We start from the raw sequence: 15,670 nt of genomic DNA on the forward strand, positions 1-15,670 counted from the left end.
CTTCATTCTGTCAGAAACATACTTTGCCGTTGCCTTTTTAACGTGTCATGCATTGCAGAGTTAACAAACAACAATTGAAATAAAAATAATGGTATTATTCAGGTGCTGTACATCCACTTCAAATTGATCATAGCTCAAAGACTTGTAAATTTGACTTTATTTAAATAATACCTGAAATATAATTTGTTTTAAACAATACAGTTTGAAATTTAACAAAAGTCTAGGAGCTACTTATATATTTAGATCATTGTAAATATTACAACTTCTTTAAAGATGCATAGTCAAACAAGTCTGTCAGGTGGTTTCAAATGCTTCATAGCTTTAAGGCAATGCATTAGAATAAGTTTGATTCTGTAATGGCTTATTCTGTCAAGCCAGATGCTTTTCAAACCCCTTTAATACAGGCAAGGCAGCTTGTACAACATTAACAATATATATATGCTTTTTTAATATAGATATTTTAAAAAATACATTGTAACAGTCCAGTAATTGCAAGTGAAACTGGTTTGCATGCTCAATAGATTCTTATACTGAAAAATATATAGTCTTATAGTGTTTTCATACATTTTCATAAATACTGAAATGTTAGAACGTTCTTTCTAAAACAAATAAAACCTGTTTTTTTAAGTCACAATTTAAGAGACTGAACCTGTAATCCAGTGTCTAAAACTTTTTATGCTCATTATAGCTTTGGTACAATCCACCAGAATACTGTACAACATATTTAGAGTGTAAAAACAATCTAGTTATGTATTTTCATGATTCCGCCTAAAGGTAAATCAAGAGGTATAGAACTGTTCAAAATAGACTTGCCAATAAACTCTTTACTCATTTAATTAGTATATTAAAATACTAGGTACTTTACCTGACTACACCACTGAAAATCACTATTTGTTTTCCAGAATACCACAAGTATCAATGTATAGGCTGTAATGCATGTCTTTAGATAAGTTTCAACTAAATGCAATGTTATGGAATAAAACATGATAAAGTGTGAAATAAGAATGATCTGGATCTGATGTCAGAATCAGGATGAGATTAATACATACAGAAACAAATACCCTTATTATATATATGACAACAATTTATGTAGAATAGTTGCATTGCCAGGGTTTCATACATTATAATTAATTCTGTAAGTGTGTAAATGTAAAAATTTTGTGATTGGTAAAAAAATAAAATACAAATAAAAACTATCACTTGAATAACAGCTTGTGTTTTTGGTTTTACTTGCTTAAGGGAGTTTTTATGATACAACCCAATTTTTAGTGGCTTGGTCATTTCTATAAAAAGGTTTAAATGTGAATCCCAGCTCATTCTGAGTCGATCACACAGCCTCACAAGGTGCCACAAGTCCTGACGGTTCAAAGAGACCCACTAGAGACAGCCGAGCTTTCCTTGTTAAACCCATACATGAAATGATGAACACAGTGTGATTAAAGTTCTCTGACAATAAAAAATGGAAACATTCCAGGATGATAATTATTTTGAATGATTTCAGAGTTTTGAATGCTATACAAATGAAACCACTTACCAGCTCCTTGACATTTTTCATCACATATGGAAAGCCAATGCTAAAATTGGGGCATCAGATGCCTGTTTAGCAGCAGAATCTTGGGAAGCACCATCTGCTTGTTTCAGTATGGCATCTCCAACATCTACAGCATCCTCCCACACATCATCTTCCACCTCTGATTGAAGTTCGGTTGAAGTGGACATGGGCTCATGCTGCAAGGAGGCCTCTTCAGTTAAAACAGATGTCTTCACCTCTTTTTCAGTCACAAGTGGTGGTTTAACATCATCTTCAGCCACAACTGAAGGGTCTGCCTTTGTTTACCACTTGTGTCACAAGCACTGGAGCAATAGCTGGTGTTACCACCATAGGGCCTTTAGCAGGTGCCTCTACTGTTGAGGTCACAGTAGGTGTCTCCACCACTTCATTTATAACTGGTGTCTCTAAAACTGAGGGCACAGTTGATGTCACTGGTGTCACAGTCACCTGATCTACCAGTGTCATTACTTCTGGAATCATGACTGATGTCTCTGCCACTGTAACTGCTGGGGTTTTTACTGCTGAGGTTTCTGCTTTTTCAGTTACAGTTGGTGTCACCATCACTAGGACTACTGCTGGAGTATTTACTACTGGGCTTTCAATTGATGTTTCTGCTAATGGAGTCACAGCTGGTGTAACTACTGAAGATGTAGCCACTGTTTCTATCACTGAAACCAGAGCTGGTGTCTGTAACACTGGGGTCATAACTGGTGTCTCTGCAACTGCAGTTAGAATAATTGCTGGAGTTTCTACTACCAGGGGCACAACTGGTGTCTCTGTCACTGCAATTGCAGTTGGCTTTACTTCAAGATTTTCTACCATTTGGGTCACAACTGGTGTTTCTGCAATTGCAACTGGCTTTAGTGCTGGAGCTTTGACTACTGGGCTCACAACTGATGTTTCTGCTATTGCAGTCACAGCCGGTGTAAATACTGGAGATGCAGCCTCTATTTCCATCACTGAAAGCAGAACTGGTGTAGCCAACACTGGGGCCACAACTGGTGTCTCTGTTACTGCAACTGGCTTTACTGCTGGACTTTCTACTACTGGCATCACCAATGATGTTTCTGCTACTGGAATCACAGCTGGTGTAACTACTACTGGGGTCAAAACTGGTGTGTCTGCCATTGCAACTGGCTTTCCTGCTGGAGTTTCTATTACAGGGGTCACAACTGGTGTCTCTGTCATTGCAACTGACTTTACTGCTGGACTTTCTACTACTGGCACCACCAATGATATTTCTGCTACTGGAGTCACAGCTGGTGTTACTACTGGTGTCAAAACTGGTGTCTCTGCCATTGCAGCCAGCTTTCCTGCTAGAGTTTCTACTACTGAGCTAACAACTGATGTTTCTGGTTTTGCAGTCACAGCTAATGTAACTACTGGAGATGCAGCCTATGTTACTATTATTGAAACAACAGCTGGTGTCGCAACCATAGGTGTCAGATCTGGTGTCTCTGCCATTGCAAATACAAATGGCTTTACTGCTGGAGTTTCTACTACTGGGCTCACAACTGATGTTTCTGCTACTGGAGTTACAACTGGTGTCACCACCACTGGGGCCACAGCTGGTGCCTCGGTCACTGCAACTGGCTTTACTGCTGGAGTTTATACTACAGGGGTCACAACTGATGTTTCAGCTAATGGAGTAACAACTTGTGTCACCACCACTGGGGTCACAACTGGTGTCTCTGTTATTGCAGCAGGATTTATTGCTGGAGTTTCTACAACTGGGGTTACAACTGGTATCTCTGCCACTGCAACTGACTTTACTGGTGGACTTTCCACTATTGGCATCACCAATTATGTTTCTGCTACTGGAGTAACAGCTGGTGTTACTACTACTAGGGTCATAACTGGTGTCTCTCCCATTGCAACTGGTTTTACTGCTGGAGTTTCTACTACAGGGGTCACAACTGATGTTTTAGCTCCTGGAGTCACACCTGGTGTCACCAACACTGAGGTCACAACTGGTGTCTCTGCCACTGCAATTGCAGTTGGCATCACTACTGGGGTTTCAACTACTGGGCTCACAACTGATATTTCTGCTTTTGCAGTCACAGCTAATGTAACTACTGGAGAAGCAGCCTCTGTTACTATCATCGAAACAAAAGCCGGTGAATCTTGTGTCTCTGTCACTGCAACTGGCTTTACTGCTGGAGTTTCTAGTACTGGGCTCACAACCTATGTTTCTGCTACTGGAGTCACAACTGGTGTCACCACCACTGGGGTCACAGCTGGTGCCTCAGTCACAGCAACTGGCTTTACTGCTGGATTTTCTTCTACTGTGATCACAACTAATGTTTCAGCTACTGGAGTTACAACTGGTGTATCGACCACTGGGGTCACAGCTGGTGTCTCTTTCACTGCAACTGGTTTCACTGCTGTGGTTTCTACTACTGGTGTCACAACTGATGTTTCTGCTACTGGAGTCACAACTGGTGTAGCCACCACTGGGGTCACAGCTGGTGTAACTATTACTGGAGCTACAGCCTCTGTTATTTTCACTGAAACCACATCTAGTTTCTTATTCACTGGGGTCACAAATAATGTCTCTTCCACTGCAACTGACTTTGAATTGGTTTTGATGCTATTTCTGATGTGATGGAAACAACTGCAGTTTCGACTACTGGACTCACAACTAAAGTTTCTGCTACTGGGGTCACTGCTAGTATAGCTACTTGTAACGGGGTAAGGTGGGCAAGGAGGAGGCGAGAACCGGCTGAACAGTCAACATAATTTTTAATAACATAAATTAACTCAAATCAACTTAAACACAAACACATAGACACACACACACACACACCAGCCGCATGTGGCTCTCTCTCTCTCTCTAACTGGTGCCTCCGGCTTGTCTTTATCCCCCTCTTGGCTGATTAGCCCAATTCAGGGCCGGGCATTTACATTTACATTTATTCTTTTGGCAGACGCTTTTATCCAAAGTGTCCTCATGGCCCAGCCCCGCCCTCCTCCTCGTCACACTCCTCCATCGCTCGACTCAGGCCGGGGAAACCCCCGGCATGACGTACTCCCCTCCCTTCCTCGAGGTGAGGTGTTGCCCTTCCAGCCGTGCCTGCCAGCAGGACTTCCCCGCCTTTCTGGAGCCCTCGGAGAGATGAGGGGAGGGAAAGGGGAGAGGGAAAGAGGTGGAGCGAAAGAGAGAGAGACAGAGGAGAGAGAGAGAAAACTGGCTCACCGGTCCCCGGACATGCCGTTGCCTGGTCCTCAGCCACTCTTCCGACCTCTGGCGGACGACAGCTCGCTCCTCCCCTGGCGGACGGCAGCGAGTCCTCCAACCCCTGGCGGACAGAACTGCTCCTCCCCTTTCTCGGCAGATGACAGCAGTTCCTCCGACTCTCAGCGGCCGGCAGCGACTCCTCCGTCCCCAGGCAGACGGCCGTGGCTTCTCCCCTGGCAGATGGCAGCGGTGAGGACTCCACGACAGCGAATCCCTCCTCCTTCCTAGGTTTCGGCACCAATGTAATGGGGTAAGGTGGACAAGAAAGAGGCGGGAGCCGGCTGAACAGTCAATGTAAGTTTTAATAACATAAATTAACTCAAATCAACTTAAACACAAACACATAGACACACACACAGCAGCCGCATGTAGCTCTCTCTCTCTCTCTCTGTCTCGTCTTTATCCCCTCCCGGCTGATTAGCCCGATTCAGGGCCAGGCGTGTTTCCTCACAGCCTGGCCCCACCCTCCTCCTCATCACACTACTATTGGAGGTTCAACCTCTGTCACTAAAACAGCTGGTGTCTCCACCACAGGGGTTACAGCTAGTGTAACTGCAACTGGTCCTACCGTTGGTATCTTTAACACTGGAGTCCCATTTGGGATTTCTACTGCTAGGGCCACAGTGTCTGTCATTGGGGTCACAACTGGAGTTTCAACTACTGCGCTCACAACTGAGGTTTTTGCTAGTGCAGTCACTGTCGGTCTAACTACGTCAGGAGGTGCAGCATCTGTTACTATACCTGAACTGAAAGCTGATGTCTTGACTACTTGAGTCACATTTTGCATCTCAACTTCTGGGGCCACAGCTGTTGACACAGCCACTGGATCAACAGCTGGTGTTCCTACCAGTAGAGTCACATCTGGTATGTCTTTCACTGGAGCTACAGGCCTTGATCTGTTGCCTAGAGTCACAACTGTTGTAACTACATCTAGTGCTTCAGATGGTGTCACTACCACAGGGGTAACAGTGGGCATCTCAACATGTTCTTTGACCACTTCTGTTAAAAATGTGGTGTCAGTGTCTGTGTTTTGAATCACTGATGTTACAGCAGAGCTGTGTGTGTCAATATTTTTTGTCATAGATGTAACTACTGGTGTATCTATCTCAAGTTCTGTAACCACTGATTTCACAAATGGTGTCCCCACTTCAAGTTTAGTTACTACTGCTGTCTCTACTTTAAATTCTGTTACCACATGTGTTTCTACTTTTGGTTCTGTCATTTCAATGGTCTCTGCCCTGAGTTCAGACTCTACTTGTGTTTGCATCTCAGGAACAGTAACTTGTAGTGTTGCTGTTTCTATTTCAGGGCTCAGTGGTAGTGTCTGTGACATGGACGCTACTTCTGGTTTGGGAACAGTTGATGGCTCCTCTTTCAAATCCATTACTGCTGGTATTTCATCTTTCATTTCTGCATTGTCTACCTGCAACTTGATTGCCAATGGTTTCTCTACCTCCTGTTCAGCAGGTTCACATTTTAGCATGGTGCCTTCTGTTGTTTCATCGTGTTTATTCACACTATTAACCTCATTTAGTGTAGCAGTATCATTTTGTGCCACTCCTAAAGACTCACTCGCTGTTGTTACAGCCCCTTTAATTAAAGCTGGTCCTGATCTTTCTGGTTCAGTGACAACAGGGGTTTTGTCTTTTTCTTCTGGAACTGCTGTTTTTGTCAATTCTGTTGCTACCATTACTTGTGCCTGGTCTACTTGGTCACCATCTGTTGCTTCAGCATTTAAATCAGTTATTACTGATGTATAATTATCTTGTTCCATTACCTCTGGTAGCTCAGATACTGCAAGTGCCTGTGCTACTGGTACTGGTTTCTCTGTCTCTGATTGTTTTTTTGCATTCTCAATAATAGCAACTATCTTTAAAACTTTACCAGTCTTAATATTCTCAGTTGTTATAGTTTGTTCATCCTCCTTGGAAGTTTCTGGACTTTGTTCGGTTCCCAGATTCAACTCTGTTTGAGAGGCCATGATTTCTGTTTGTACAGATCTTGTTTCAACTTGGGGAAGAGCAGTCTCTAGATGTGTTAGCATGTCTTCAGAATTATCTTCAAGCTCTGCTGTTGTTTCTTTGTGCTCCAATACTTCCTTTGAAATCTCAGAAATATCTGAATCCTTTCTTATTCCTTTAACTGTCTCTGCATTTTCTGTTTCAACATCTTGTTCAATCATTTCAGGAGATGCCTCAATAATATGTGTATGACCAGAAACCTCTAGATTCTCTGATTCATCGGCTTTAACGTTTGTTAATGTTTGCCATTCCTTTACTGCAAGTTCCTTTTCGTCATTCAGACCTATCCTGTCTGCTCTGTCACTTGCACCTTCTTCCACTTTGTTATCATCTATTCGAATATCTATTTCTTTGGGCATTTCTTCAAGCTCTGGTGTAACTTCATCCATCACTTCAGACTTTTCAACTAATACTGTTCCTGGAAGTGACACCTCCTCGGTTGGTATATTCAATAGTTTTTCCTCCAACTCTTCTCTGACAAATAACTCAGCTGCAGTTTCTGAAATGTTTTCAGCCTCAATATTTTGAACAGCTTCTGAAGCAACAACATCAATACTCTTCTCTGCTTGTATGTTCTCAATTTCCTTCTGTGACATTTTGCCCTCTTCAATTTCTTCTATTTTCTCATAGATGTCCTCCACAATTATTGATGAATCACCTGCGGAGACAACTTGAAGAACTGTCTCTACTTCTGCCCCTGCTGTTTTTAAGACTGTGTCTTTTATGTCCCCTTGCATTTCATGAACATCAACATGTATTGATTTAACATATTCTATTTGTATAATGTCTTCTACCTCCATCACCTCTGCCTTTCTGGAATCTGAAATTGGACTTATAATACTAATAGTCTCTTTGGTTTCAAGACATTCCACAGTAGAGGCAACAATTTCAATTCCTTCCTCACTGATGTCTGAAGCTTCACTTGTAGTTGTGTCAGAAACATTGGCTACAACATAATGTGTCAAAGACTCCAACACTTCAGTTAGTGCAGCTTGCTCAAACTCAGCAGCTGACAATTCAACATCTGGAAGCTTGATCTCTTTTTCAACTTCAGCAGTTACATCGGTGTAATGTACTGGTTGTCCATACACAGGTTTTTCTAACACTGAGTGTAATGGACCTTCTTTCTCAGGACCGTATGTGTTTTCTGAAATTATCTGGTCCAGCACAGTTTCACTTTGTATTGTATCAATCTCTGCCACATGAACAGGTTCAATACACGTCACTGGTTCTATTGGAAATTTCTCTTTGTTCTGCTCTGCCATCAATTCATTTACTTGCTCTATATTAAGTTCCGTTTTAATGGCATTTGTTATAATTAGTTTCTGATACGTTGTCTTAACTTCCACTATTTCAGCTTCGTAGACCTCATCTTGCCCATGTCCTGCTACTTCGAGTTCATCTGTCAGGTTATCAGAGACTAATTCAGTCAGGACAGCATCACTTACTTCAGGAACTGCCTCCACCTGGGGTGCAGGGAGAGGTTCATCCAAAGACTCTATTTCCTGAGATACTAAGCCTGTACATATTGTTGTTGCATCTGTTTTCTTGTGTGCAACTAAAACTTTTGTTTCTTCTGGTGTGGATGACTGTACAATATAAGGTGAAAATGACACAGCAAGGGATTCTTGGCTTTCATCTTTTGTGGTTTCTGACTGAAGATGTGGAGTCATGCAGATGGATTGAACAGCTTCTTGTAGGATCACATCTGACGTTTGAATGCTATATTCACCCAGCACTGGTGTAACATGCCCAGATGTCTTGGGTGATTCTGTTAGCTGGGACACTGCTGAGACCATTTCAGTTGTGTCATCCCCAATGAATTCTTCACTTGCAGGCTCTGGGGCAGTGACGGCATCAGACGTCAACTCTACAAATTCCTCAGCTAAGGTGTCATCCTGTGTTATCCACTCAGCAGATGATATTGGTGTTTCTAAGCTTTCCTCAATGATCCCTTCCTCTGGTATATCACTCAGTTGTTGATATTTGCTTATGAAGTCTGTTAGTTCTTCAAAGTCCTCTGATATAACATGTATGATTGATGGTCTTGCATTATATGAAAGTTTAGCGGCAAGCTTGGGCTCAGAGTCATTTTGTTTTTCCTGGTCTAACACTTGTGAAGTCACCTCTGTCATCTCATGTTCTATTGTAACATGAGAATCTTTTGTAAAATTCATCTCTCTAAGACTTTCAGGCTCAATTATTACATACTCTGAGAAAGGAATAATAGTGGGTGTTTCGTTTTCTTCGTCACCAGTTTCACCATCCTTTCCAGCCTCATCAGAGGATGTCTGTTCTTGCCTTGCATCAGAGTTTATGTTTTTATGCCCTGGAATAAGTTTCTTTATAGAAAATGAGTCATCTTTGTTCATCTCACTGTCTGAAGGTATCTGTTCAGGTGAACTACTTTCTCCAGTTCTGACCTTCCTCTTTGGGGTGACCATTTTTTTAAATATTTTCCATGTGGATCCTGCCTCTCCCTCTCCAGGACTTCCAGCTTGTTCACCTGATGATGTAAGTTGATCATAATCACCCTCAATGGAACTTCCAAGGGGAAATTCAGATGTTTTCTCATATTCCTCTCCTTTGTCTGGTGTCTCATCCTCATTTATTTTTCTAGCCCTTTTTTTATCAGAACCACCACAAATTAGTGCTTCCCAGGAAACGGTGGACTCAGATTTCTTTTTGGACTCTTGGGGACTAACATCAGCCATCTGCTCCTCTTCAGCTAATTTTGGTTCTTCAACCACTGGTTCCTTCTCTTTCTGGACCTCTGTCAATTCCAATGATGACTCAGACTGTTCAGAGATTTTTTCCTCAGCCTCAATCACCTTTTCTGCAGCTTTACTTTCTCTCTGCCTTCTTGTGGAAAATTTCCTGAAAAGTCTTTTGAGTGTACTTCCTTGTACTTTATCTTTCTCTGGAGAATTCCGAAGTTCTTCAGGTAATAATGTACTGTCTCCTTTCTCCAGTGAAATTTTTTTTTCCTCGGACATGATATGAGGGATACCAAGGCATATGCATTTACTATCCTCTTTTTCAGCATCCTCTGACTTTGCAGAATCTATTTTATCAATTATTTTCAGTTCCTCTTCCTTACTCTCTTTTTGTATTTCCTCTTCTTTCTTTTTCTTTTTAAAACTGGCAAAGATTCCTTGTGTAAGGAATAGTTTGATCGGCGACATTGGCTCCTCTGGCTCAGGACTTGCTTCAACCGCTTTTGCCAGATTTTTATCAGGTGTGAACTCCACATTATGTTCCACTATCTCTGCGTCCTGATCCACCTTGGTTTCATTTTCTGTTTTTTGAGAGGGAGAAGCTGCCTTAGGCTGGGCAGACACTGCACTGTTCAATGGTTCTGTGTTCTCATATGAGCTGTTTTCATTTGCTGCCTCAGTGATCTTCTCTTTGGATTCGTTGAAGTTCTCAGAGTTACTTGCCACATTCTCTACTTGCTCATTTGCTTGTAACCCTTCTCTTTCAGTCTTTTCACATGTGTCTTTTTTCAGGGTGAACTTAAATCCAACAAATCTGAAGATTTTTTTGAAGCCAACTTCATTTATATCATTTTCTTGGCCATCCTCCTCTGTTCCCTCCTTCACATTTATAGCATCTGCATTAACCATCTCACGGTCCTCGTTGGGAGTGTTTGGTTGAAGGGTGTCCACATCCTGAAGGTCTTCAATTGTCTCTGTGCCATCTTCTTTTATATTAAAAAACCCTGAGCCAACTGACATAAATAAACAAGAATTAAGGGTGTCAAGGTTAGTACGTGTACTATATACATTAAATATTTGCACATGGATATTTACTAATGTGTAAAAGTGTAGTTCTCATTTGAAACAATCACAAACAAGGAACTTTGAGTGGATGAGAAAGAATGACAGTAGTAGTGACAATATAGTTTCACCCACCATCTGCAAGTACCCTCTGCTCAAAGTGTTCATTTAATTCATCTGCATGGTTCTTTGTCTTTATATTCAAACTGGAGAATGGTCCATTTTTTTGTAACAACTGTGAGCAAAATACAGCACAGATTAGAGAGTGACCACAGGGTAAACATACATTTACATATCAGTATTTATGACTCAGCTTATGACTCATATATATAATAAATGAAATAATAAATGATTTTGCATTGTAAACTCAGAGGTAAAACACTTTAGAAGTACAAATACTTTATGCAGCAAAAGTGCATGACTTTGGCTCCAGGGAAACTGTTCTTGCAAACAGTATACTATACTGGCATACTCTTGCTTTGAACAAAAAATGTTTGCTCATGACAAGCAAGAAACCAATCTCTGTGCCATCTAGGCACAGCTGATATTTTAGGCCCAAACATTTTCTCATGAATTTTCTAGTATTTTCTCGTGATTATTATATTAATAATATAATATAATAAAATATTAATAATATAATAATTATATTATGTGCCCATTAAATATGTTAAGCATTAGTAAACTCATCATGTTTTATGGCTATTAATTTTTTGCTCTAAATCTATACTAAATAATAGTAAAAAATGTACATTAATTACAAATATTTTGAATGAAATTCTATTGAAAATAGGGGATCTATGTCATACTACAGTATATAGAAAGATAACAACAACAACAACACTCAAAGTCTCAAGGTTAAAATGCATGTGGAAATCATTATAATAAATTATTTTTCACTAAATCACTGTAGTTCTTTTCTCAGTTTGTCCGGTTACAGTTTATCTTGTGTCTGTATAGCACTGTTCACTCAAGCTAACAAACAATTTAAGTAAATGGAGTGAGGTTTAAGTGTAATTAAATTTGTCATAATATCAGATTCACTACTTTTTCTAAAGTTAAAAACATCTAACCACAATGTTATAAAGAGACAGCCCTTGAAATAACTTATAAAACCAAATTAATGAATGCATTTAGGGAATGTGAGTATCAGTTATCTCTCCTTTGTCTAAAAGCTATCTTAGAGACTTCCTGTTAAACCGTGGCTGACCTCATCATGTTTTACATGGAAAATCGATGCACACTGGAGTTCAGTAAGGGAAAGAAAATTCCATTTATCCCCTGGGATAAAAACGAATCAAATATCGCAAAGAGATGTGATATGATGAAATAAAAAGTCTTTCAAAAAAGAAAGAAAGAAAAAGAAATTCCAAACTACAAATTTAATCCATAAAATATTATTCAGGTAAAAAAAAAAGACACTGTTTCTTATCATGTGAATTGGTTCAAGATGGGTTGGTTTTCCAGTTTAGTAAAGATAACGGATTAAAAGCAACAATTGTAGACTTATCAGTTATCAGGTATTATTGAATTATTCTGTTTGTTATATCGTGTATCGTGTAAATATAGGGGCAGTAGTTATAGTGCACAATTTGTCAACAAATTCAAATAATTTTGAGACAGACAGATGCTTTTTTGAGTAACAAATTAAGATAATACTTTAAAAATAACTACTTCAGAAAAGGGTGCGTGATTTCCTGTAAATTTCAAACACATTTGCCATTTTGAAACATCAAAAGTATTTTATAAACAAATTAATCTCTTGTGACTGGATCAGTCAATGTCAGCCCACTTTAAAAAAAATTCAGAACAAATCTGTGTGTGTGTGTTTATGTAGTGTGTGTGTGTGTGTGTGTGTGTATAGTGTGTGTGTGTGTGTTTGTGTAGTGTGTGTGTGTAGTGTGTGTGTGTGTGTATGTGTGTGTGTGTGTATAGTGTGTGTGTGTGTGTAGTGTGTGTGTGTGTGTGTGTGTGTGTGTGTGTGTGTAGTGTGTGTGCGTGTGTAGTGTGTATGTGTGTGTATAGTGTGTGTGTGTGTGTAGTGTGTGTGTGTGTGTGTTTGTGTAGTGTGTGTGTGTGTGTGTAGTGTGTGTGCGTGTGTAGTGTGTATGTGTGTGTATAGTGTGTGTGTGTGTGTTTGTGTAGTGTGTGTGTGTGTGTGTTTGTGTAATGTGTGTGTGTGTGTGTAGTGTGTGTGTGTGTGTGTAGTGTGTGTGTGTGTGTATAGTGTGTGTGTGTGTGTGTGTGTGTGTAGTGTGTGTGTGTGTGTGTGTGTGTGTAGTGTGTGTAGTGTGTGTGTGTGTGTGTGTGTGTGTAGTGTGTGGGCAGGTTTTAGTGGTTTACCAGGACTTTTTTTAGGTTACAAACTGGTAATTACAAGGGTATTATGCTATAAATGTGGTTTATGAGGACATTTCTAGTGTCCCCATAATTCAAATCACTTAAAACAAACATACTAAACTCGGGTTAGGTTTAGGGGTAGGGGATAGAATCTATAGTTCGTACAGTATAAAAATCATTATGTCTATGGATAGTCATCATAATGATAGCTGCACCAACATGTATGTGTGTGTGTGTGTGTGTGTGTGTGTGTATGTGTGTGTGTGTGTGTGTGTGTGTGTGTGAGTGTGTGGGTAGATTACTCCTACAGTTCTCATGCCACAAGATGAGAGATAAGAACTTATAACATGAATTAAACCCAGATAATGTCTCATAAAATTCCCCTATCAGAATTCATAGTATATATTTACATATATAAATCAAAACAAATATATATATATATATATATATTAATCTGTCGCTGTCAATGGTGAATAATCATTTATTTTCTCACAAAACTAAAAGGCAGATTGAACTACCTGCACCAAATACAATTGTTCACTAAAAGGACATTTTAGGCCTATGAATAGGACAGACTCCTAATCGTGTCTTTGAAATATGATTACTGCAGTTAAACGGCAGCACATCGCCACAGAGAAACAGTAGCTTACTGGTTAGGATGGACATTTATTTTCTAATAATGTCTAAAAACTAATGTCTCATTAATTGCCCGCACCTAAACACAATTCCTCTAACTTTAAAAGAGCTCGATAATGTGGACATATGACCACATATGGCGTAGGCCTATCTCAAAACCTAATGAGCTACCTACCGTGACAGTATTTTTTGCCATTCCGAAACATATTTTCGATTAGCGCGTTCCGAATCAGCATTTTTGTCGCGTCCTGAAACAGAATGCGTAAAGACTCGAAAATCCTGTCTAGGTAGGCAACTAACTAGGTTTTCAGACACAGCCAATGGCTTCAAAATTCAGAGATCGCGCCATTGATACTTAGAAAACCATCTTCTACATGTACCAGGAGGCAATGTGAATGTCTTCTACCTTGTCTTCAGCACTGGCGTCGTCCCGAGCATCACTAGCCCCTGCAGTCTGTTCCTCCGCTGCTGCGTCTCCCTCACATTTGCTGTCCCGTTGCGCGGATGATGAAGATGTAGCTCCCATTTCAGAAACCTGCACTCTTTACGTTCTGCTGTCCTCCCTTTCACTCTATGCATGTACAAACCGAAAGGGAATATCCACAGATGAGTGTCGATTTGTGGTCAGACAGACTCACAGTGATGCAGTTTGGCTCGATGCAAACTCTTTTTAGGACACATCCTCCTTCGGCTTCACATGAACACTCTGGCACGCCTCGATGGATCAATGGAAGAGAGAAGGACAGTCCTGGGATCACCGCGGGACAACCCCTACAATGAACTTGTTTATTACTGACGAATTTATAGGCTCATTAAATAAGTAATAATAACTCAAAATAACTCATAGTATGTGGGAACTACTTAAAATGCTTTATTAAAGAATTTTGAATTTAATTTCAAAGTTATGTTATGAAAGATATACCAAATGTTCTTATGGTGGGACCACTGGAAAATTATTTTATTAACTTTTTTAATAAATTACATAATTGTTCTGCAATATAAATCTTACATAGAAATGTATTTTTCTAAAAAATATATATATTTATTTTAATTTTAAAAAGGTAATTAAACAGACCTAAAACTCAAGTGCTTATTATTTTCATAAGATTTTAAAAGGTTAGTTCACCCAAAAAGTTAAATGTTATCATAATTTACGTACCCTTAAGTTGTTCCAATCCTGTAAGTAATTTTTATTTCTATAGCACCTTTCTAGAACAGACGTCACAAAGTGCTTAACATCCACAATATAAAAACAAGGAAGCATAAAAAATAAAAACAAATTAGACAAAAGCAATTTTAAACAACTGGGTTTTTAGCTGCTTTTTAAAAATGACCACAGAGTCCACAGATCTTAAATCCAAAGGAAGAGCATTCCACAATTTGGGAGCAACAACCTCAAAGGCACAGTCACCTTTAGTCTTTAGTCTAGAGCAAGGAACAGCTAACAAGACCTGTTCCGAAGATCTCAGATTCCTGCTGGTGTTATAAGGTTGCAACAACTTTTTTATATAAGCAGGAGTTGACCATGCAATGCTCTAAAAACCATCACAAGAATTTTAAATTGAATTCTAAATTTAACTGGGAGTCAATGTAAAGAAGTTAAAATTGGTGTAACATGTGGAAAGCAAAAGGAGTTGGCAAAATGTTAACCTCAGTCACCATTTACTTTTTTCTATACAATGAAGGTGAATGGTGACTGAGACTGTCATTCTGCCTGACATCTCCTTTTGTGTTCCAGAGAACAAAGAAAGTCAAACGGGCTTGGAACAAAATGAGGGTAAATGATGACACACTTCATTTTTGGATGAACTATCCCTTTAACTACACATTTAATCCAATAAACCAAAAATACAATTCAAATGTAGTTCAATATACACTTAAATCTGCAAGTTCTGAGGTTTCAGTACATTGGTTTCAATGGGAATAGTTCTAAAGTTGTTTAATTTTACACAATATCTTTAACAAAAAAAATTAAAGTTGCTCTTTACAGTAGTATTTGAGCAAAATGTTACCATCTATTTTGCAAAAGCTCTAATAGTTACCCCAACAAGGACCAAATTGTCTTGCAATTGCCCTCTAATTGTGAATCATCATAACTACAACGCTA

At 39.6% G+C, this 15,670-nt stretch overlaps 1 protein-coding gene across 1 annotated transcript; it reads right to left on the reverse strand.

Moving 5' to 3' along the window:
• Positions 1-5,258: 5,258 nt before the first annotated feature.
• On the reverse strand, positions 5,259-14,168 carry LOC127455017 (A-kinase anchor protein 12-like). Its single transcript, XM_051722539.1, has 3 exons — positions 13,970-14,168; positions 10,726-10,825; positions 5,259-10,541 (listed from the first exon to the last, which is right to left on the reverse strand). Exons 1-3 carry the CDS (start codon positions 14,087-14,089, stop codon positions 5,266-5,268), a joined length of 5,496 nt encoding a protein of 1,831 aa, XP_051578499.1. The 5' UTR covers positions 14,090-14,168; the 3' UTR covers positions 5,259-5,265.
• Positions 14,169-15,670: the final 1,502 nt, after the last annotated feature.

Source organism: Myxocyprinus asiaticus, chromosome 17 (assembly GCF_019703515.2).
Source record: "Myxocyprinus asiaticus isolate MX2 ecotype Aquarium Trade chromosome 17, UBuf_Myxa_2, whole genome shotgun sequence".
NCBI classification, from domain to species: domain Eukaryota; kingdom Metazoa; phylum Chordata; class Actinopteri; order Cypriniformes; family Catostomidae; genus Myxocyprinus; species Myxocyprinus asiaticus.

Excerpts from the sequence above, each read along its gene's own strand:
- LOC127455017 (XM_051722539.1), bottom strand. The coding sequence starts at position 14,089 with ATGGGAGCTACATCTTCATCATCCGCGCAACGGGACAGCAAATGTGAG. Across the intron at positions 10,826-13,969 it reads ACGCCAGTGCTGAAGACAAG|TTGTTACAAAAAAATGGACC; the intron begins GTAGAAGACATT and ends TTTTGCTCACAG. Across the intron at positions 10,542-10,725 it reads GCAGAGGGTACTTGCAGATG|TTGGCTCAGGGTTTTTTAAT; the intron begins GTGGGTGAAACT and ends TATTTATGTCAG.